Source organism: Elephas maximus, chromosome 2 (genome assembly GCF_024166365.1).
Source record: "Elephas maximus indicus isolate mEleMax1 chromosome 2, mEleMax1 primary haplotype, whole genome shotgun sequence".
Classification (NCBI taxonomy): domain Eukaryota; kingdom Metazoa; phylum Chordata; class Mammalia; order Proboscidea; family Elephantidae; genus Elephas; species Elephas maximus.
This window is the reverse complement of record NC_064820.1, coordinates 63196478-63220687: the sequence shown is the minus strand read 5'-3', so window position 1 is coordinate 63220687 and position 24210 is coordinate 63196478. Positions and strand designations below refer to the sequence as shown.

Genomic DNA, 24210 nt, shown 5'->3' with positions numbered 1-24210 from the left:
CGTGAAGCGCTTGCGAACTGAGCCCCCCTTTCCCTCTTTCTTCGCAGAGGAGGCCTACCAAAAACTGGCCAGCGAGACCCTGGAGGAGCTGGACTGGTGTCTGGACCAGCTAGAGACCCTGCAGACCAGGCATTCTGTCAGTGAAATGGCCTCCAACAAGGTAAGCCCGTCTCCGCTGTCACCAAGTTCCCTAGGCTACTGATTCCCACGCTAGGGAAGCGAGCGGTCTCCGTGGTCCAGGGAAATGCATACAAATGCTTGTCACACTTATTGCATATTGGCTGTCCTTCCTTGGAGGGAGGTTCCCATTCACGAACGTGTCTCCCCTCTTTCATTCATTACAGGTAAATTAAACATTTTCCAAAAGCAACTTAGACGTAGTTTGCAGTACCCCCGAAGACATAGTGGTTGGTTTTTTAGGGGGTTCCTAAGTGACACTTTGCCCTTGCCGCAGAAACCCAGTAGAGTCCATTAGCATTGCGTATTTAAAGGTATTCTTAAGATTCCCATTTGGAAATTAGAACTGCTGATGGCTTGGAAGTCACCACTTACCACACTTAAACTCGGAAGAGTTCACGGAACTTGCAACCTCAAACCTCATTTATTAGTCGTCAGGGTAACCTGTAGGAGCTGAGCCTTTATATGTGCAATTGTCAGTGCACGGCCACAGGGCTCATCAAGAAAGTCAAAAGCTTCATTATGATCATCACCTTTGTTTCTGGGAGAGAAAGTCTGGTTTTCGGAGGTCATTTACTTGCAAAGGTGTCTCGACCAGGCATTCGTGCCTTATGTGCCTGAGTGCTGGTCTTAGTTGCTAATGGAACTTTGGTGATTGAGAAGTAACCTTCCGCTGAGACAGCCTTAAAATAGCCTGGAACCAAGGTACAGTGTATTCAGTTTTGCTGTATTTTGGGGAATTCCTGTTCTTTTTGTCTTTAGTTATGTAAGGTAATAATTTGGGTTCAGTATTTTATGTTTTTAATGACTGACCGAGAGAGACAGGAAAGGAGGCATGCGCATGTCGGATGCAGATGGCTGAGGAATTCAGCCAGTAAGGGCTGGTAACTTTTTGTTTGTTTGGCTCTTCCTAGAGATACTTAAGGCATTTTGGCCACCTATGTACAAGGTCATTTGCTGTTTATCTATATGCACATGTATTTCAGTGAGTGATTTTTCTTTTTTAGCTTACTGTAGTTTTCATCCCACCTGTTTTTTTTTTTTCCTTATGCTGTTTTTTAATGATTCCACTTGATTGTCTTAATTTGTAACATTGCTTATATAGATAGCATTATCTATGAAAATGATGAAATGCTGGCTTCAAGTAAACACACTAAAAGGGGCTCCCCTGGCCTGCGGGCAGTTCTCCTTGGTCTACTCTAAGGTATCCACATGCACACTGATGATCCAATAGGTGTTTTTTATCATTTGGGCCTCATTTCTAAATTTGGCAGAGCTCTTCATCAAAGTGACCCAGTATTGCGCTCTTACCAGTACTTTCATACACTCCCCCCCCCCACCACCTCCCCAGCCTGTGGTATCAGGAGCCATTGTTCTCATTTAGCAGCAAACTCTTTGGCACTGATGAGTTTTATAAAACAACGAAGTTTTTTTTTTTCCATAGTTTGATTCACAGTAGCAGTAGTTTTACAGTGTCCTAAGTAAGTTCTGCAGTGGACCTGAGTTCTTAATTCTGTTGACTGGGTTAATTCTGTGTAGCAGAAAGAAAGGCCAGAACCTGAAGGCACCTGAAGAGATGTGCAAGCCTTTGCTTATGTTTTCAAGTCGGTTTGACAATTTCAGAAGGATGATCCTGAGCAGCTACGCTTAACCTTCTCTAAAAGTCCATACTCTTAATAATGAGACCTGTGTTTGAATTTCAAAATTAATGTGAAATCTGGTAATGTATTCTCAATGACTGAAGATAAAAGAAAACTTTAGGTAACAGTCATTGCTGAAAATGTTCCCTTTCTTTTAAAAGCACCAAATAAGACAGGGATTTTTTCTTTTTTTAAATCATGATTGTGAGGGCCCCTAAATCGAACTTTGAGTTACTTTAATTTATAGGTTTAGTATGGAAGGTGAGATTATTTGGTGGAAGAGAAAATGTAGATAAAGTGAGAAAATACTCTCAAAATGTAGTTATCACAGCAGTTGTTATATCCCTGTGATTGAAAGATTATTGATGTAACGCCTCTTTTTAAACTTAACTCAGCTGAAGTTGTTGCCTAAACTTTTAATGTCTAAGGCATTCTTTTTTTTTAACCCGTTCATTTCTAAATAAGTGCTAAGCTTGGGGACTTTTTAATACATGAGGGAGGGTTAACACCGAAAGAAGAAAGCTCTTGGTAAAGATTGTAAAGTTACCCTCCTGTTTGCTAACAAGGGCACAAATTAGGCACATTCCCGTGAGCAGTAAAGGCAGTTGGAGCAGCTGATCTGAAGGTCAGTGTGATGCTGCCCTAGAAATGTGTACGTCGTGCATCCCACAGCCACGAGCTTTTTTGGTCTCTGGAGTATGAATTTAAAAAGCTGGAATAGACTTGACGGCAGTGGGTTTTAATGGGTTGGAGTATGAATGAATGTTTGAAACATTGCTTTGTGGTTATTAGTTTTTTGTCTGTTTGTTTTTACATCCATCATTTTTTACATGTACTTGTCCCAACCAGAAACCCGGGTGGCGTAGTGGCTAAAAGCTTGGCTACTAACCAAAAGGTTGGCAGTTCAGATCCACCGGGTCCTCCTTGGAAACTCTACGGGGCAGTTCCACTCTGTCCTGTAGGGTCGTTGTGAGTTGGAACCAACTTGACAGCAACAGGTTTGGTTTGGGTTTTTTTTTTTTGTCCCAGCCAACTGGTGTTTTCAGGTTATTCCCTTTTTGCCTTTGAGAAATCATGACATTTTTCTGTGTGCTGTAATTCACTCCAAAGTAGTACAATTAAAATAATACAATAAAAACACTAGTAAGAAATCAGGATATCTAAGTACTAATAGAAAATATTTATTATGGAAATGGATTTGAGTGTGATAGGAAGAAAGTAATTGACTCCATTCAACAAACTGAGTTAACAGATTACTCATAGATTTTTAAAAATCCTAAGAAACCTAAACCAATATCAGTTTTTTGTTTGCTTTGATCATGCTTTAGAAGCAACAGCTATACTTCCTGCATTGGTATTATAACGTGGATACCGCTTCTTAATGGTATTGAGGCAAGAAAATTACAGAATTCTTGGCTAAGGCCAGCGTTGACTAGCACATGTAGAAATCTTGAACCAACTGGCGTAAGTAAGAGAATCTAGATGGCATTTGAGTGGTTAAATCTACAGAATTTACTCTCATAAGCACATTAATCTGCCTGAGGTTTGTGCAGATTTCTTTTGAAACCTCATTGCTCCAATTGGCAGTGGTTTTGGTGAGGTCTCAAGGCTTTGGAGGTAGCAGACTTGAAAGTTGAATCATGGTTTTGTCCTTTGCTAGCTGAGTTACTCTAGAAAAATGACTTGAACTTTTTTAACTTCAGTTTCCTTAGCATTACATGGGCATAGGAATATCTATTTTAAAAGTCAATATAAGGGTTAGAAAGAATATGTATAAAACCGATAGTTAATGCAGGGTCTGACAATAGTAGGCACTATCCCTTTTGTTATTGTTCTTATTTATGGTTTAGATGAAACTTCATTTGTTGTCTACTTGGCTAAAATAAACCTGTCGCCATCCAGTTCATTCCGACTCATGGTGACCCTGTAGGACAGAGTAGAACTACTCCAAAGGGTTTCCAAGGCTGTCATCTGTATGGAAGCAGACTGTCACATCTTTCTCTCGTAGAGTGGCCAATGGGTTCGAATCAGTGACCTTTTGGTTAACAGCAGAGCGCTTAACCAGGGTCCCATCAGGGCTCCTTTTGATTAATATGTATATGTGTGCACATACGTGTGTGTGTGTGTGTACGTATATGTATATATATACCATTCAGTTGTGATTTATATTTGATATTTTAAGTTTCATTGCATTTTATAGTACAATTCTTAGATAACTAGTGCACATTTCTAAATTATAAAAATGCTAAATTTATACTTTTTTGTGTAACTAGACAAACATTTTGAAATTCTAACTAGAAATTTAGTCTTCTTAAATTTCAGTTATAAAATTCTGGAGAGAAGAGATAGATACTTTTTCTGTTTTACTCTAAAACTGAAAACACGGCCCTTATTTCTAGAACATGAGAAACATAATATGGGATTGGTAGGCACTTTCCATTCTTTTTTTTACAGATTTTGCAAAGCTCTTAGTCTGTTTGGAAACCCTGGCGGCGTAGTGGTTAAGTGCTCCCAAAGGGCCAGCAGATCGAATCAGCCAGGCGCTCCTTGGAAACTCTGGGGGAGAGTTTTACTCTGTCCTATAGGGTCGCTATGAGTTGGAATCAGAATGACTCAATGCCACTGGGTTTGGTTTGTTTTAGTCTGTTTTTAATGCAGAATAGTTTACTGGTGTTTTTGGTTACACTTCTCTCATTGAAAGTAAATTGAGGGTGGGGGCGGGGGAAAGACCCCTAGGAGAGCTTTCAAGGATCATACCATGGAACCCTTCCGCTTTATCCTCTTGCAACCTGATAATGCACATTTTGCCAGGCCTTCAAGTATATTTTTTCAAGTGTGGTGATGTTTGAAGGAGGCAAAAAATCTTTTCACGTCTCCCCAAAACATGCAACTACAAATATATATTTTATTTCTGCTCTCTAATTGTGAGGCATCTCTGAGATTTGGCTTTGTTGGAAATGACCATGTTTCCTGCTGAGTCTGTCTTAGAGTTAGAATTCAAGCATCCTTCTTAGACTTAAGGTTTTTCCTTCATTCATTCCAAATGTACTTACTCAAGCTTTGTAGATGTGATCACGGTTTCTTTATGAAATTTATTTTGTCTATTTGGCTTTTAACAAATGTCTCTAGCAGGTTTCTATTGCCTGTAAATTGCTTTTCTGGGGCGCTTTGTCTTTGCCCTTTCTCCAGCTGCTCCCCCTGCTGCTCTGTAATGGTCAAAGCAGAGGATATAGTAGAGCTTTCTGTCTTGCTGGTATGTTTTCTTCTGAGCAGGAAGGATGCTGGAATGAATGTCAGATGTTCACAGAAGTGGTTAAATGTTAAGGTATTTTGGCGTTACAGGAGTACAAAATAACAGAGTAGAAATAAACGTTCAACATTTATTAAGGAGGAAGCTGAAGTTGGAAAAGGCGTTTTAGTTTCATGGAGAGAAAATAGCAACAGTTATTTTCTACATTGAAAAATTAAAACTTGGTAAAGTCACAGGAGACTTGTTGAGTGTTAATCTGCTTAAGGAAAAACTAAATTTTCAAAGAGAAGAACTTCAATAACTCTAGAAACTCAGCCTTTTGATGTTTTATTTTAGGTTTGTAACTTGGCAATTTTTATGTTTCATTAAATATTAAAGCCCCTGATTTTGACTTAGTAAGATTAAAGATTGAAACGCTGGTGGCACAGTAGTTAAGTGCTACGGCTGCTAACCAAAGGGTCAGCAGTTCGAATCCACCAGGCGCTCCTTGGAAACTCTATAGGGTAGTTCTACTCTGTCCTATAGGGTCGCTATGAGTCAGAATCGACTCGACGGCACTGGGTTGGTTGGTTGTTGGTAAGATTAAAGATTAAAATAAATTTTAATTTGTCTGTTCTGTCATCAACTAAGTATCTGTATTTAGTGGCAATAAACTTAAAAAAAATTCTTAACATTTAAATATTAAAAACTTCAAATTTTTATGATTAATCATTACTAGAGAAATTGCTTTCAGTTATTACATTTTGATTTAATTGATGGGATAGTGATGGCTTCTATCTGAAAGCATTATGAACCAGCTCCTTAAAAAAAAAACAAAATCAAAACATAAAGCTTAGCCAAGATAAAATAGTCCTTTTCCTAATGTTATAGATAAATTAAACTTTTTCCAAATAGCAAGGATGATAGATAATACTTTTGTTTAAGAATATATCTGTGATTAAAAAAAAAAAAAACCTGTTGGTATCAAGTCGATCCCGACTCAGAGCGATCCTATAGGACAGAGTAGAACTGCCCCATACAGTTTTCAAGAAAGGGCTGGTGGATTCGAACTGCTGACCTTTTGGTTAGCAGCCATAGTGCTTACCTGCTAGACCACCAGGGTTTCCACATCTATGATAGTCATATCAATTGTAGCTGTTACTTAAAGTACAGACGTATTTTGGGTATAAAATGCTGTTAACATCATGATTTTCAGTTGGTCCAAGAATGTGTAGTCTGATTTTCTCTCTTTCAGCAAGGGACTAACCTTTCGAAACAGCAGGTTGCCGGTGTTTGTTTTGTGAAGGCATTGGGTAGTAGTGTAATACCTGGCTAGTGGTTGTGATAGTTTAATTGGCACTGTTAGTCTGAGAGGAGCCCTGGTATCTCAGTGGTTAAAGCTCTCGGTTGCTAACCAAAAGGTTGGTGGTTTAAATCCACCAGCAACTCCACGGGAAAACGATGTGGCAGTCTACTTCCACAAAGATTTGAAGCCTTGGAAGTCCTGTGGGGCAGTTCTGCTCTGTCCCTATACAGTCTTTATGAGTTGGAATCAATTCAATGGCAGTGGTTTTTTTTTTTATCAATCTGAGCTCCTTCTAAGATGGATAAACCAGTTGCCATCGAGTCATTTCCAACTCACAGCGACACCATGTGTGTCAGAGTAGAGCTGTGCTGCATAGGCTTTTCAGTGGCTGAGTTTTCCGAAGTAGATTATCAGGCCCTTCTGCCGAGGCGTCTCTGGGTAGCTGCAGACCTCCAGCCTTTAGGTTAGCAGCCAAGCATTTGTACCACCCAGGGACTCAGACAGACAGTCCTTGTTTTAATGTTCACACCAGCTCTAAAAGGCACTTTAAGAAAGAATTTTCTTTTATTGACTCTAACAAAGATGGAGGGTAAGCCTTCATATTTCCTTAAACAACAAACAACTCTGTTGTATTCATTTGGAAATCCAGTTAAATTGGATTACCAACTACCATGATAATAGATGTATTATCTTTTACCCTTAGAGAATACTTCATCTTTAATGGGTATTTTTCCTTATTGTTACTATTTAGTATTCCGGGCTCTTTGTTATTGTTCTTTTGTACTTTGTGTGTGATGGGGATGAATGATATTTACTCCCTGGCTTGGAGTATACACAGATGATACTTAAGGTAGCTTTGCAGAGTGGAGAGAATGTAGATGTTTTTCATCAGGCGAACTTGGTTTCAAATTCCAGCTCTGCTTCTTTCTACCTAATATTTTGGGCAACATGCCTCACCTCTGTGAAGCTCGATTTCTTCATTTATAAATGTGGATAACAAAACCTGCATTCAAAGGTTGTTGAGACAGACATAATGTCTGTAAAGCTCAGTTTGGTTCGTAGTACATACCAAGTGCTCAATAAATTATATGTTCTCGCCTGTCTAGAATATATACAAAAGGAGATTAAGGAAAATCCTATGTCATATACTCCTTGCAGTGTAAGAGCATACCATTTCTTAGAAGAAAAAAAAACGACCTTTCTATACCATAAGAAATAATAGGTTAAATATATTGCTCAAACTTTGTCATTTTTATGCTTTTCATATCTGCTATTATATTTGGAATTTTTTTATTTAAAGCAGTTTGTTTTTTTAAATGTAAATACCAACCTGTGTGCCTCGTGTTAAGGAACGATAGGCATAAAGTCATGGGTTTGATGTCGCAGTTAAATTTTTTCTAATGTACATTAAAATTAATATATAACAAAATGAGAAAATGGTTATCCACGCACCACCTTAAAGCATTTTACTTACCACTTGTGGCCAGTGGGCATACTTTTGGGTGCACTAATCTGTATCAGCAGCAATAACAATTTTGAGAGTAATTTTTGGTTAGAAACGTATGTTTGTTTTAAACAATCTACCACTTTCCTTTTCTACCCTCAATGGGTTCTCCCCAGCAGAAAGGAAAGTACCAAGTTTCTTTTCCCCTTCGTTAGACTTTCATATCTCAGGCAGAAGAGCCTGGATTTAGAGCACCTGCCTGGAGCCAGTCACCCGGGGCTGGATTCAGGCTCTTGCATTTAATAGATATAAATTGCACAAATTACTTTGTTCTCTGTGCCTCAGTTTCCTTATGTGGTAAATGGTCTTGTGATGAGTTAAAAGATGGGAGTTGTCTAGACAGTCCGTACTCAGTGATTCCTTTATTTCCATCTAGAAAGCAACATCATCAGTCTTTCTTTTCTTATTTTTGGGGGTGTTTGGGGAGTGGAGGATAGAGGAGGTATTTACTTGTTATGCTGACACCTTTGCTTCCAGTGAGTTTCTAAGAGGGGATCGTGGCTGATGATGTTGCCGCTAACCCAGAGGACTACTACATTTCATTGGCTCTTTTCTCTGTCACTATGGCTTTTGCAAAGCCAGTTTTTTTTTGTTTGTTTGTTTCATTTTATATGCCTCTCCACCCCATTCAAATCATTCAGAGTGTTTACTTTTTGTGTCTTTGGTCTAATTTTCCAGTATAGTTCATCAGACTGGCCTGAGGTTTTGTCATTATATCTAAAACTTTCTGAGCTGTTTCTAGCCAAAATGCAGAAAACAGTGGAGAAGAATAATCGGTCTAGCCAGTTTTCTTCTTAAATGATTGCGTACCTGTTATTCCTCTCATTAGACTGGAAATAATCCAGGCACAGAATCTCTTGTTAATATATATTGTTAAGAAAAGTATATTAAGAAAATAATCCTCCCATTCTACCTCTCGAAATCTTAACTTCTGTAACTTCTATATGCATGAATATTTCCTTGCTCTATCAGCTGAGAGGACCTAGAAGCAGTGAAACCCCAAAAGCAACAAGCACACCTCACACCCAGATCTTGGTTTCAAATACCATTCTCCAATAAAAGAAACCAGGACTTCTTGGGGAAATAGCTGATTCTAAGCCTGCAGGCAGGAAATATACAAGATTAGCCTGAAGCATCTCACAGTGCTGAACAGACGAAACCCCACACTGATAGGACTCTATCAAGGGGATGAGGGAGCAAACTAAAAGAGGCCCAAGTGGCCAAAGCTGGAACAATTCGAGCAAGATAATAAGGTATCGGGTTATAACCCAAAATATAAATATTCATAAATCCATTCTAATATAGAAGTTCCTAGTGGCACAAATATTTAAGTGCTCAATTACTAACAGAAAGGGTGGAAGTTTGAACCTACCTGAGGCACCTCAGAAGAAGGGTCTAGCAATCAGCTTCCAAAAGGTCACAACCTTGAAAACCCTGTGGAACACAGTTCTACTCTGTACACATGGGGTCACCATGAGTCAGAATTGGCAACTGGTAACAACTGTTAAATACCGATATAAATAAACTAGATAAGTAAGTGGGGAACATAGACAAATTTTTACAGAAGAATTCCAGTTAACTCATATAGGTACTCTGCCATCAAGATATTCCACATAGCTCCCCAGTCCTTCAATGTGGACTGCACATGTTGTCTTCCTTCCACACAGTACAGTATGGAAAGGCTACAGTAAAGAAATGTAACAAACCTACCTCAGCCAGGTAATCAAAACTATTAACATCAGTCGTGGTAGGTCATGTTGACAGTATGTACTCTTGATATATGGTGAAAATGGCACTTTACATCTGTGTACTTCCTCCTGAAACACATAACCCCATCTAATCAGGAGAAAAACATCAGACAAATCCCAATTGAGTGACATTTTACGACATAACCTGACCAGTAAGTACTCTGCAAACTGTTAAGGTTGTTAAAAACAAGGAAAGTAGGAGAAATTGTCATAGCCAAGAGAAGCCTAAGGAGACATGATAACTAAATGTAATATGGCATCCTGGGTGGGATCCTGGACCAAAAAATAAAAATAAAAAAAGGACATTTGGTGAAAACTAAAGAAATCTGAGAAGTATAGCCTTTAGTTATAATAATGTCTCAGTGTTGGCTCATTATGACAAATGTACCATAACTAATATAAGATGTTAATAATAATAATAGGGGAAACTGGGTATAGGTTATATTGGAACTCTCTATTCTATTGTCACAATTTTTCTGTAAATCTAAACTTGTTCTAAAATAAAAAGTTTATTTAAAAAAAAAAAAAAATCTTAACCATCGTTTAAGGCCTACCTGGAATGCTACCTCCTTATTGAAGCTTTGCCTCTCCAGTCTTCTCCCATACCTCTTATCCTCTAATTGGGCATTAAGTCTTCCTGCTTTGACCCTTCACAGGACTTTATTTGTAATTGCTTTAACTCTTAGTGAAATTCTTACTGGTAGTTCCCAGTACAGTTATTTTGTGTCTTCGCTTTATTCCTCTTTTCAGATTTACATTAGTTCCTTAGTCTCATTAGTTTTTCCAGCCCCACTAACATTGAGCACAGTGTTGAGTAGGTGCTCAATGAATATTGAATTGCATAAATGGGATTGAAACACAGCTTTAAATGTTGCTTCTCTCTTCTCTCAGTGCTGTAGGAATCATTACTTATCAATCTCAGGGGCAAAGGTTAATTTTACCTTTCTAAGCCCTCAGGATAAAAGTTCTGCCTTTGTGGGTAGTAGCTTCAATTTTACTGTTTGCCAGACCCTTTGCAAGGAAATTACTGAACATTTGGTTAAGAATTGAAGAAATTTATGCTCTCTACTTCTCTGTCTAATGTCATTTGAGTGGAATGAACATAAATAATAGAAATGAAAATATAATCTCTTCCTGTCTACCACTTAGCTCTTTTGGTAGTTTTGGTAGTGTTTAGCATGATCCGTATTTCAAAGCATTATTGTTACTATTATCCAATACCCATCTCAAACTCAAGCCTTAATTGTTAGAACTAAAAGAGGCAGAAGTGATCATCTGTCTAATTCATCTAGTCTGAATTGGAAAATAAGGCCAAAAATTTGTCCAGAGCCACCTGGGCAGTTAGCTGAAACCTAGTTCTTCTAACATCTTCTGTAGAGCACTTTCAAGGGTGTCTATACCTCATTTTGGGTCATATATGTATCTTCATTTTGACTTAATTCATCAACAATAGGAGGGAAATAACACTTTGCTTTTTTTTTCTTTTTGTGTTGATGGAATGCAAGCCACGCTTCTGATAAGCAGATGGATTCAATAACTGTTCACATATTTAAGAACCTGGTGAGGCCTTCTACATCACTTCCTCCCCAGCCTTCTGAGCCTCAGTAGATAGGTTTATAGTTGGTCGCATAAATTAGTAATGTATAAGTATTCTAGATTGATTTGTGTCCCCCCAAAATAAGTGCTGTAGATCCTTACCTCTGCCTTTGGCTATAACCCCATTTGTGAATAGGTTGTGTTTGTTTTATTAATGAGGCAGAATTAGGCTGTGTTAATGAAGATTAGGTTATGTTTGTTATGTTAATGAGGCAGGATTAGGGTGTCTCTTGATTCAATCTCTTGAGATATCCCCAAAAAAACCCAAGGGATATTAAATGAGCCAGCAAGTAGAGATGGAGGAAGAGAGATTCCAAGCTACTGGAAGACACCCTGAAGCAGGAGCTTGGAGAGAGAGAGATCCTTTCCCTGCAGCCGGTACCCTGAATTCAGACTTCTAGCCTCTTAAACTGTGAGAGAATAAGTTTCTGTTTGTGAAAGCCACCCACTTGTGGTATTTCTGTTGTAGCACCACTAGATAACTAAGACAGTGGGTGACAATGATTAATGTAAATGCCATTTCTCACTATGGATTGGTACAGTCTGAGCATCACAGTTAATGCCTTGAAAGAAAGATGTTTTTCTTTCATTACAAGAATCCTGAGCATTTCCCACCATAGGATCTCAATTCTGCATTAAAAACAACAACAAAAGCAAAACTGTGTTGCCGTTGAGTCAATTCTGACTCATTGTGACCCTATAGGACAAAGTAGAACTGCCTCATAGAGTTTCCATGGAGCAGCTGGTGCATTTGAATTGCCGAACTTTTTGTTAGCACCTGCACTCCTAACCACTGTACCACCAGGGCCTCTATTCTGCTTAGAGATACTTGTATCTCCAGAAGTTAGCATAGTACATTCTCAGATTAGGATCATTTAATTCAAAAGTTTATAGTGCACACAAGAAATTATATAAGCCATATCCAAAGCCTTAGAACTGCTCTCTTTTCTCTATACCTATTTTAGTAATAATATTTTTAATACTAATTTGCTCTAACTAAAAATGACATACCTGATATTCTCCCTGCTAGTCTAAGGACGTGTCTGTTGGCTTTTGCCTGTTAGGGAGTACTCTCTGCAGTTTTACTCAGGATGAGCTTGGGTTCCCGTGAGCATCTCTGGTCTGCCGCACTGTAATCCCTATAACGGCAGACTCTGGCTTTTATTACTGGCAAGCACTGTGCCTTGCAGACATAGGCACCATAATAGGAAACACCTTGGCCTGTCATAACCAGGCCTGGAGAGTTGAAAGCACAGGCTTGACAGGGATATGTCCATAGCAACCAGGCAGAGATCAGGCTGCCATATTGGAATAAGTGCAAGCTGTTGTCTGCCTTCCCCATTCCAGAAAATAACTGGCTGATTTTAAGGCTGCTCACATAGGAGTGTTCTGATTTGGTTTGGTTTTTCTTTAAGACAAAAATATGAACTAAAAACACTTAAATAATACTTTTTAAAGAGGAGATGTCAAAGTGGTTTCCCTTTTTTATTCTCCTTTTAATTCTGCCTTATCACTCTAATTCAAACTGGGGAGAAAGAACACGTATTTTATAATTAGGGGAAAAAATTATATAAACCAAGTCATTGCATTTTATTCTAAAGAGTTATAAATTATACTGAATTATAAGTAAAACATTTGTGTTGTTTATGTCAAATCAAAGCTTTAGAAAAGGAAAATGGTACACTCTTTGAACAAGAAAGGCTCTATTTTATTTTTGCTAATTATTTTTCTAACTTCCATAACTTTGAAGTATGATGGACTTTGTGGCAAGAATTTAGAAAGAGGTTAAATGTCAAATTTGGAAAAGCTTTAATGAATTTTAACAGAGATCGAATGCTTTCATGGGTACTTTAAATGTATGTAGGTGTCGTTTCATTAATGCAAGGAAATGCTCATTTCACAAAAGAGGATGAAGACTGGAAAGGATTAAAAAAAAAACTATAATTCTGTTAAAAGATGATTCAAAAAGTAAATTGAATTTAGGGAAACCAAGGTCTCAAACCTTTTTTTTTTTTTTTTTAAGAACTTTTCTTAGAGCCTTTTGTAGAGTTTTAATGGATATTTCTTGACTAATCCTCTCTCCCCTTTTTTGGTAAGTCCTGATCCTGTTGCATCTTTTTTTTTTTTTTTTTTCTTTGCCTGTTTAAAATCAGCTTTAACAATATACTGTGATAAGAATGAAACTAATTAGCATTATCTTTGGTATGTATTTTGATTTTCTGCTCTTTGATTTTTTTAATCTATTCTCAGTATTATCTCTTAAATCTCAGTAAGAATAAGTGATAATTGGGCTTGCGTAAATCATAAGGAAATAGGCCCACTTTATTATACATCAGGTAAGGATTAATTCACTTTCTTCTGGAAGATACTGGGGCTAAATCTTAATTTTTCTATATAGTGTTAATGAACAGTAAAATAGCTGACTGAAGGGTATATAGTAGGAGGCATAAAAAAGACAGAGTGCTTGTGTCTTCACAGATGAAATAATCAATCCCTATAAAGAGAGAAGTTTGTTCTTTCAAAAGTAGAATTCAGTGGAAAAATTAGTCACTTGTTGCCCTTTAACCTCATTTTCAAACATTTTAGTCTTATCTGTTGGAGACATAGGAACAATTTCTGACTATAACTGGTCAGGAAATAGCAATATGTACCTTACCTTCAAATGTAAAGCAGTACCCAGGATGTTTTCTCATACCTCAAACCTCGATCTTCAAATTTAGTGCCAGAAACAGCACACTATATGCCAGAATAATTTGCTCTGTTTTTAAAGATGAAAAACTGAGGCTCAGTTTAAAACAAACAAAAAATGTCCTAAATCCGTATGCTTCTTATTAGGTATAAAGGTAATTATTTTTTTGAATTTAGCATTTAATGTGGAGGGGTAGGAGATGGGTATATAGAGAACCAAGTGTTTATTCTCAGGCTGCATCTTCAAAATATGTCCAAATAATTAATTTTAAATTTATTTAGTGAGCAGTGGATTCCAAAATAGCAACAGCCATTTCAGCAAAATAAAATTCCTAAAGAGGAATCCTGTAGCATAGGTCATTCTGCCTGCCTCGTTCTCTGTGTCATGCCAGAATAACAGCAGAACTGACCTAACTCCTAGGAGGAGCGTGACAGTGAGATAGCATGCTAGGTTGGGAGTGGACCTGGCAGGCAGGGCAAGGTTTAAACTGAAGGGTAATGGGGTTGGAAGGATGGGGAGACCAAGCGATTAAAGCCGATCTGAGATTCTGAGCTGATAGAGAGGTCGAGTTCTGAGTCCTGGTGGTACAGTGGTTAAGTGCTTGTCTGCTAACCAAAAGGTTGGTGGTTCAGACCCGCCAGCCGCTCTGCAGGAGAAAGATATGGCAGTTTGCTTCCTTAAAGATTACAGCCTTGGAAATCATATGGTGCAGTTCTACTCTGTCCCATAGGTAACTATGAGTCGGAATTGACTTAATGGCAACAGGGTTTTGATTTTAGAGGGTTTGAGTAGGGGGCTGGGGTTGGTGGGATGAAACCTTGTCTGATACATGGAGAGCACCAGATAGAGAGGGAAACTCAGGAACAGTATAAGCAGGTTTCAGGATTTTAAAATGTGGCCTATTACTATGGAGCTCAGGAGCCCTTGTAGCGCTAGGGTGCTGACCAAAAAGTTGGCAGTTCGAGCCCAGGTGGAAGAAAGACCTAGCCATCTGCTCCTGTAAAGATTAGAGCCTAGAAAACCCTATAAGGCAGTTCTGCTCTGTAATGTGGGGGTTGCTGTGAGTCAAAAACAACTCAGCGGTACCCAACAGCAACAACTATGGAGTTGCTTTTGAGGAACTTTTTTGCCATTGGGGGCAAAATAGAGAGGGAAGATAGACTCATTGGGAATGAAGATTGAAGGAAAAAAAAGTAGAAAGACATATGACATATTAGTGTGAGGTGAGGAAGGGAGGGGTAGGAATAGGAAGAGGGTGTGGCTGAGCTGGCCTAGGATTGGGCCTATCCTTGGTTAGAGGGAGACTGACCAGTTGTGTTCCTGCCCTCTTTCCACCTCAGAGTTCATATGGTGAAATCTGGTTAGAATGAACATTTGGGATGGGGCAACCTTGAAGGAAAAAAGAAATCCTAGATGGGTCAGCCAGAGAACGTGAACGTTTAAGGGAGGGCTGTCAGCTGTGGCGACGGGGAGGAGGGTAGAGCTGAGTGGGGAGGGGAGATTTATAGACACAGTGTACTTCATGAGTCTCGGTCATATTTAGCACTAAGAATGGGCGTCACCTCCTTCACCTGTTGCCTCCTTGAGTCATGGCCCAGTAGCAGCATGAGTGGGTTGCCCAATCCATCTGCTGTGCCATCCCCTAAGGATCCTGGTGTCAGGAAGTAAGAAAGAGTAATTGATGGGCCATGTGACAGCAAGGTACAAGCTGATTTAGGGTGAAGACAGAACTGTGTCAAAATAAGCCTAGGGTGATTCACTGTAGGTTATAGTAGATGTCAGAAGAGAAGGGTAGAACTGAAAAGCAGATGACAAATGTGAAACATTTGTCTTGATTCTTTAAATCTTCTAAATTTTGATGAGTTTAGTCATTCCTCTTGTGGATATAAATCTGTCCCATACTGGAGTTTTGAGCTGGGAAAGTAAATTACTTCAAGTTCTCTAAGCCTCTGTTTTCTCTGTAAGTCAGGACTGACAAAATTTACCTCATGGATTTACCGCAAAGACAGTTGTGAAAATTAAATGTTTTTTTTTTTTCTTGTCAAGTGCATAGTGTGGGGCACACACATCATAGGTACTGGCCTATCTTTGGTAGGGATGAGTTTGGAACTATTTTTAAATTTAAAAGGTCAACTTTATATGCTGCCATATAGGTAACCCAGTGGTGCAATTGGAGCTTGCATCAAGAGCTTACGGAGTACGCCTTTGGAATCCTGATACCCAGGCTTGGTGATTTATGGGACCTTACTGGCTTACATATGTGATGGCCTACTGAGCTTGTTTATTTTAGTTTTAACTTGGTTACCTAGCACTCCGTGATAGCATATTTTTATTTACACTCTTACTGACTACTTAATTATGATTACTTTAAAAGAATATCATGAAGGCAGCCATGAAGAAGAGTTTTAGTAAAGTTAAGAGGGACTCATGTAGGTTTTCATTCTACTATGTTTAGACATTGGTCCATTGCTTTGTGCTTTGCTATTCCCTCACGTTGGATGACCTCCAAGGCCCCTCCAAAGGATTTTTCTGATCCTGTGAAATATAGATATTGTGATTAACAAAAGTGTCAAATATCAATCAGTTCTTGGGGAAAGTAGAAACAAGAGGCAAAAATAGACCTTTGAATCATGGCACAGATTAAAAATGGCAATTTGGCTGAGAAACAGAGGAGTGGATGAAATGACCTTGAACCCAGTTCCAGCCCCGAGGTCGTAGTCATAGTCTAACTCTAACCGTAGCCAGAGAGTGGAGAAGTTCTCTGGCGCAGTAGTTGTTATAGAGGTCGAACATGAGTTACTGCGTAGGTGATTGATCTCTTTCCATTTTCCACTTGCTGTTGACCGCTTTGGAAAGAAATCAAATTTTGGTGTGCTTAGTTAAAAAAAAAAAAAAATTTAATCCAAAAGTCCTTAGAGGTGAAGATTTTTGAGATCAACCTTTTCACCTCTGTCATTTTGCAGATGAACTAACAGCTCAGGAAAGTTAGAGTGACCCAGAACAAAGCAGGCTTGTGTTAACTTTTGTAAAACTTTTATCTTGTGGTGAATTAAAAATTAGTTGTTAGAAATTATTTCCTGCTTCTGTTTTTATTGACATCATCACATCTGAGAGAAATTTTCAGTTTATTGCGTCTTTCTTGTTTGTGTTTGATCCTTGGCTTCTTTCTCATTTTCATTTGGGAAGTAAATCATTGGGATTTTTTGGCTTATACTGAGGGATTTTTGTTTTAGCTTGATTCCTGTGGGACATATCGGCTTCAGAGATTCTTATATATGAACTTAGATTTTTTTATATATGTGTGCTTGTATTCAAACAGGTAGGAGGGTGGATAGATAGGTAGGTAGGTAGAATAGGTAGGTAGGTAGGTGGTAAATAGGTAGATAGGTAGATAAAACCAAACAAAACCCATTGTTGTCAAGCTGATAGACATACACATTGAAAATATAGCTAGCCATGTAAGTAAGCCTATTGTTTGTTAGTGACTCATAGAGTAAATACAGGTGTTTGGTCCTGTAAAGAAGTTCAAAGTATGTTCACACAGAGGACCAGACAACGAGGAAGCATCCCAGTAAAAGTGATACCTAAGCTATGAGTCAGAATCAACTTGACGGCAATGGGTTTTTTAAGCTGGCTCTTGAACGTTGAGGATTCATGTAGGCTGCTAAAGAGGGAAGTGTCTTCCAAGGGCTAGATGAAGTAGGTTCAGGACGAGATACTTTTGTGGATTTAGCTTTAGTGTTTGTTTGTGGGCGTGGATCGGTAGGTAGTGGCTATTCTGGAAGAGTGAGCCTGCCAGGAGCAGAGATTCTGATTGTAGGAACAGAGGCAGCTGTGAGAAAGGTAGATGGGAGCCACACTGAACAGTGCCTTAAATGCCAGGCTAAACTGTTTGCATGTTAGCCTGTAAGTCCTAAAGAACCCTTACAGTTCATTGGAAGGAAAATAACATCGAAGTGATTTTAGAAAGAGGAATCTGGTGGTGGCGTGAGGGATGGATTGTATTAAAGGGAAACACTGAAAGCAAGAAGAATCTGTCAGGGAATTAGATATAAACGTGATGCGGGCTTGTAGTAGGGTCAGAATGAAGAGAAAGGAATGGGTGGCAGAAAGATTGCATGGGAAAGGTGATACGATATTTGAGGCATAGGGAGCTATGGCCAGAGTATATTCTAAACCCAATTAATGGGAAGAGAAGCCAATATGAGAGGTGTGTGTGTGGGGGTGGGAGAACGGGGTAGACCATATGGCCGGGAAGCTTTTAGACATGAAATTGAGGTGAGGCTGCGAATCTAAGTAGAAATGCCCTACAGGTCTTTGAGTGTCAGGACTGGATTTCTGATGAAGGGCAGGACTTTACTTGGGAGTTGTCTGCATAGATGTGATGGTTGAGACATTAAGGCTCGTGGTGCCAGTGGTTAATGTGCTTGGCTACTACTAAAAGATTGGAAGTTCAAGTATACCTACAGGTACCTCAGAAGAAAGGTCTGGTGATCTCCTTCCAAAAAATCATCCATTGAAAACCCTATGGAGCACAGGTCTACTCTGACACACGTGGGGTTGCAGTGAGTTGGAATTGACTCCATGGCAACTTGTGTTCGATAAAATGGGAATTATAATCCTTACAGGGGTGTGAAGAGAAATAAGATAATGCAAGGAAAATAATCAGCACATTTTTGGCACATAATAGACAGGTAGTAAATGTTAGCTTTTATTATTTTTACTATGGACTTTAGGAAAATACAGTTTTGTGAATTATTAGAACTGGTATCTTGGAAGCTATAAAAGCCATCTGCTTGGTGTGTTTTCTTCCCAGAAGGAAGATCTTTTGTTCTAAATCGCACGATTGTTTCCCTAGCTGTTAGGGTAATGTGACAGCCCAAGCTGTAATTGCTCACGTTTAACTGTTGATTGCTGTTTGTAAGACCTGTAGTGTTTTCCTGCATAAATGGTTAAGGATCTTAACTACTTTTCTGTTCATTGCAAAGTCTGTAATAAAATCTCTACAGACCCTGAGCCATATTGTGTTTTCATTTGTTCGTATGTAGAATCAAATCAATGTTAAGGGGTTTGTAAAGAACGCCTTTTGAAGTATATTAGCTCAAGGCAAGAAAGAAGTTTTTTTTAAAACTACATTCACCCAGAGGTGGCATGTACTTGCATAACAGTGGTAGAAATCCAGGAGAGGCCAACCATTATTTATGAAGAGTTAGTCCTGTCTGGTTATGGGTACGAGGTTGTAATAGATGTCTTCAAAGGAGCTTTCCAACTTGGCCTGATTTCACAGAATCAAAGAATGGTAGTGCGTTTGAGCATCCCATTCCACTTAACATATATCATTGACTTTTTTTTTTTTTTTTGCTGTCTCACAGGGTGTTAGAGTCACATTTGGAAGGTCAAGTAAAGCAGAGTTTTTGTTTGTGTTATTTTTTTTTTTTTTTCCTTACTACGTTCTGTTCCCAGAGCAGAAATTGTTATGCTTTCCCATCTTAAAGGTAGAAAGAGTGAAAATATAGACTGGTACCCTGGACTCATCGAGGATTCATAATGTCAAGATAGTTAATACCAATTTTAATTGAAATTTGAAGAGAAGTAAATAAGTTTTTAAAATTGTGTCTTCAGGTCTGAGTTGTTTTTTTTTTTTTTTTTTAATTAGGAAACCACCAGAAGAAACATAAAGGCGCATCTTACTTTATGTGCAAATACATGTGTTATTACATATGTACAAATGGAATTTGTTTTTTATGACATTTTAGTGCCAATGATTTAGTCTCAAAGTACAAGAACAATCATACTTAATTTAGAAAAAGCATTATTTTGAATAAAAATGATTGCTATAGTATTCATGACAGTTTTCTAGCCTTACACTGTATTTTATGGACAACACTGTACATTTAAAATATGGCAAGGCTTCCTTTCCCAGCAATATGACAATATGTAGCTAATTTGAATTGCAAAGGAAGATAGAGTAGAGAGAATGGAAAAGAGAAAATATTCTAGAGGCCCAGTGAATCCAAAGCAGGGAAATTAAAAAAAAAAAAAAAGCCCACATCCAGACATTTCCTAGAGAAACCATAGAAACAAGATCTCAAAGCAGCCAGAGAGAAGGAGCAGATTATAAACAAACAAGCAACAGTTACGCTGACAACTGTTTAATTTGTGGGAGGGAACAGAGGCTCATCTGATTGGAAGAATTTAAATCATATCTGAAATCCTAGCTGTAAGGGCGTGTAGGATATGGATTCTTTTTTTTTTTTCCTAATTGTCCAGCCTCTGCAGTATAGGAGGACCACTGAAAGGAAGTTGGAATGGCTACTGAACATGCTTGTTTACCTTCTCTGTCCCACACACTAACATGTAAGCTCCCTGAGAACAGATGATTTGTTGATTTATCTTTCCTTAGCACCTGGAACAGTAACTAGCACATTAAAAAAAAAAAAAAAAGTCATTACCATTGAGTCAATTCCGACTCATAACAACCCTCTAGAACAGAGTAGACCTGCCCCATAAGGTTTCCAAGGAGCGGCTGGTGGATTTGAACTGCCAGCCTTTTGGTTAGCAGCCTGAGTTGCTAATTAGATAGTTGCTGAATTAAAGAATCTCTATCTTGTACTAATTGTTACTGGGCTTGATCTCCCTGGATCTGAAGTACCTCTAGTGGTTGTACCATGTTTTCCTTTGGATGTTTTAACTTGGTACTTTGGATATTCGTATCTGTAAATGTGTCTTTCCATGCATTGGCTCAGTGGATTTTGAGAAAATTATCCCAGTAAAACGATGCTCAAGATACTGGGGATCTCAGCTAGATTGACTTAATTAGCAAGGAACATACCAAAACTGTACAAATGCTTTTATGTGTAATTCGAGCTGTATCAGTAATTACAGGATACTAGGTTTACATTAACACTGAGGTGTCCTGGTGGTGCAGTTGTTAAACACCAACCTAAAGGTCAGTGGTTTAAACCCACCATCTGCTCTGGGGGTGAAAACCTCATGGTCTGATTCCCTAAAACTCACCCTACAGGGCAGTTCTACTCTGTTATAGAGGGATAGAATCGATCCGACAGCACACAACAGTGTATTAACATTTAATAAGAAATGAATTTAAGTGGAAAAGAAATGGACATGCAGCTATCAGATCAGTCCCATGTTATTTCAGCCTCAAGGAACCTCTCAACAACAAAAAATCCTTATTTTCGAATTTCTTTTCTCGGTAGAAGTGTAAATTAATGTTACAGGTGCTTCCTGTTCTTAATAAAACATTTTTATATGTAAGAAATTTAAAACCAGGATAGAGAATGATTTTTAGTTTCTTTCAGATGATTATTCAGTTTTTAAATATGCTTTAAATTTCCTTAACTCTTGTAAGACATGTTTTCTTTTGCTCGCGTTACTTCTTTTTCCTCAGGAATAGAGCTATTTCTTAAATCAAATGCAGATCTCTTATCACTAGAGGGCAGTAAACACAAATGGATTTATTTGCATTAAGGTAATTTTTTTAGTATTAGTATTAAAGTATAGTTTTTATAATGTGAAAATATATTTAATTTCTGTTATCTGAATTACAGGTTATGAATGAATTCAAGATTATTGTCAGCCTCTGAAAATATTTTTTAAGGCATTTGAAAGTGAAGGGAAACGAAGTATCTCTAGGGACACTGGTTTGCTAAGTTTATTGTATGTACTATCTGAGATTTAACTGTGCCTCTGGAGCCTGGGCGGCGCAAGTGGTTTATGATCTGCTGCTAACCCAGAGACTGGCAGTCGGAACCCACCCCGCGGTTCCACGGAAGAAAGGCCTGATGAACTGCTTCAGTAAAGATTACAGCCAAGAAAGCCCTATGGAGCAGTTCTCTGTAACACATGCCAGCTAACAGCAACAGCAGCTTTGCCTCAGAATTCTTCAAGGAGCATTTAGCAATTAGATGTGTAGTTGTTAAGCTTCACAGTGCTGGATATATTTCAGAGCCTTTTTTTAATGCGGACTTGCTTCTTGGTTAAAAACAACTCCCGGAACTTTGATCCTAAGTAGAAAGATGTAAATAAATATAGATTTGAGTATACAATAAAATATTTTCCAAAGGTGTAAGTCCTACCAGAAACAGCGCTATCACTGGCAGGACTCCTTAGCTTAGAAAATCTAAGAGTTAATATACTTCTTTTAAAAAATATTTTTTAAAAAATATTTCAAGCACAGCAACAGTGTGCTTGTGCTTAGATGTATTGTTAATACACCTATTGTTTTTAGACTGTAAACTAAATATAGAACCATGCCTGAGTTACTTTTTTCAGTCTACTTTTTCGTAATTTTAGGAGTCTCTGGGTGGTACAAACAGCTAATGCAGTCAGCTGCTAACTGAAAGGTTGGAGCTCTGAGTCCAGAGGTGCCTCGGAAGGAAGGCCTGGCAGTCTACTGAGTAATAAAGGAGCACAATTCTACTCCAGCACACATGGGGTCACCATGAATTGGAGTCGACTCGAAGGCAGCTGGTTGACTGGTAGAGTGCTCTGAAACCAGACTGCCTGCATTCAAATCCCAGATATGCTACTTACTGGCTTTGTAACCTTGAACAAGATACCTGACCTCTCTGAGCCAAAGTTGCCTTATAATTTGGTTTGTTTATTTTTCTTTTACCCTATTTTAAAAAAGTATCTTTCTGGTCCTCTGTTGCGAAGTCAATGATTCCAGCGTGTGTTAATGTGGCAGTAGAATTTGAAATATCCTGAAGCAGTCCTGAAATAGTCCAGAAGGATTGTTGGTTGTTTGGGATATCAGTTAAGGACTGACAAATTGCTGACTGAAAGGAATGGCATATAAAGATACTGAGGAGTACTTTCAGGAAAAGACAGAAAAAAGAACTGAATGCTGAAGGAAATTATGTTTTTTTTTCTATTCCACTATATATAGATACATATGCATAAGTATGCACATATGTATTTATACAGGCACAGACACACGTAAACATATACGTATGTATATGAAATCGATTGGGTGTTTGAGAGCAGTGCATTACAAATCAGGAAGCCTGAGTTCTGGCTGTGGTGCCGCCCCTGATGCTGGGTTGGCCGGACTCTTCTGGATTCTGTTTCATCGCATGAATATGTCATCGTGATTACATCTGTGTTTGAGGGCATCTGTGTCTTTTTCATGTAGCACTTCCAGACATAAGTAAGTCTCAGTATAAGATGGGCCAGCTTATCTCTGGGCATCAGCTTCCCGACTGCACTAGTTGGTAGCATCTACCCTGTCCAGAGATTTAACCATGGCGATGTTAATAAGTCATTCTTTAATTTGAGACATTGTAAAGTCAGCAAAGAAGGCAGTGGAGGTTCAATGGTTGATTTCTTGACTTCCATGCCTGAGACCCCGGTTCGATTCCCGGCCAGTGCACCTCAGGTGAAGCTGCCTGTCTGTCAGTGGAGGCTTGTGTGTTGCTGTGATACTGAACGGGTTTTAGTGGAGCTTCCAGACTAAGATGGACTAGAAAGAAAGATGTAGTGGTGCATTTTTGAAAATCAGCCAGTGAAAACCCTATGGATCGCGATGGTTGGATCCTCTTGTGTGGGAGACCAACTCAGTGGCAGCTAACAAGAGTCAGCAAAAGGATTAAGGGTAAATGAATCTACAGTTTGCATCAGCCTGATTATGTGACACGCTTTGCATACATCATGAAAAACAGAGACTAAACAAAGCCTGTACTTACACCTCAGCCCTGACAAATGTGAGGCAAGTTATTGAACATTTAAGAGTGTCCATCTTTTCTAAAGTGGCGATTATAGTACCTATCTCAACAGTTGTTGCAAAGATTAGAAATAAGGAATATAGAACCCTTGGCGCATAAAAACCCAAAACCAAACCCACTGCCATCGAGTCAATTCTGACTCATAGCAACCCTATAGAACAGAGTAGAACTGCCTATAGAACAGAGTAGAACTGCCGCATAGGGTTTCCAAGGTTGTAAATCTTTATAGAAGCAGACTGCCAAATCTCCTGTGGAGCGGCTAGGGGGTTCAAACTGCTGACCTTTCGGTTAGCAGCCAAGCGCTTTAACCACTGTACCACCAAGGCTCATTTCTTAGTGCATAGTAGATGCATAATAAATGCTATAACTTAATGTCTTATTATAGCGTCCTCATTAAAATTGGCAGAAGCTAAGTCTGACTATAAGTATTGCATCTCTCTGACCCCTTCCACATTTCTCTTCTGGGTCATCTTGACAGGGGCCTATCTATGGAAAACAGGCCTATGGCAAGTGGTTTTAAATTGCTGAATGGTCTCACAGCTGGCAATGGAAACTTCGATGGCCAATAGAAACTGCTG

General features: G+C 38.7%; 1 protein-coding gene across 17 annotated transcripts in view; it reads left to right on the top strand.

Annotated features, from left to right (window-relative positions):
• The window catches only part of PDE4D (phosphodiesterase 4D), a 1645162-nt gene that overhangs the window by 1592178 nt on the left and 28774 nt on the right, over positions 1–24210 (top strand). For all 17 annotated transcript variants that reach the window (XM_049857545.1, XM_049857590.1, XM_049857581.1 and 14 more), the window contains one exon: positions 48–160. In XM_049857545.1, the coding sequence (XP_049713502.1) occupies positions 48–160 (113 nt within the window). The remainder of the gene's footprint in view (positions 1–47; positions 161–24210) is intronic.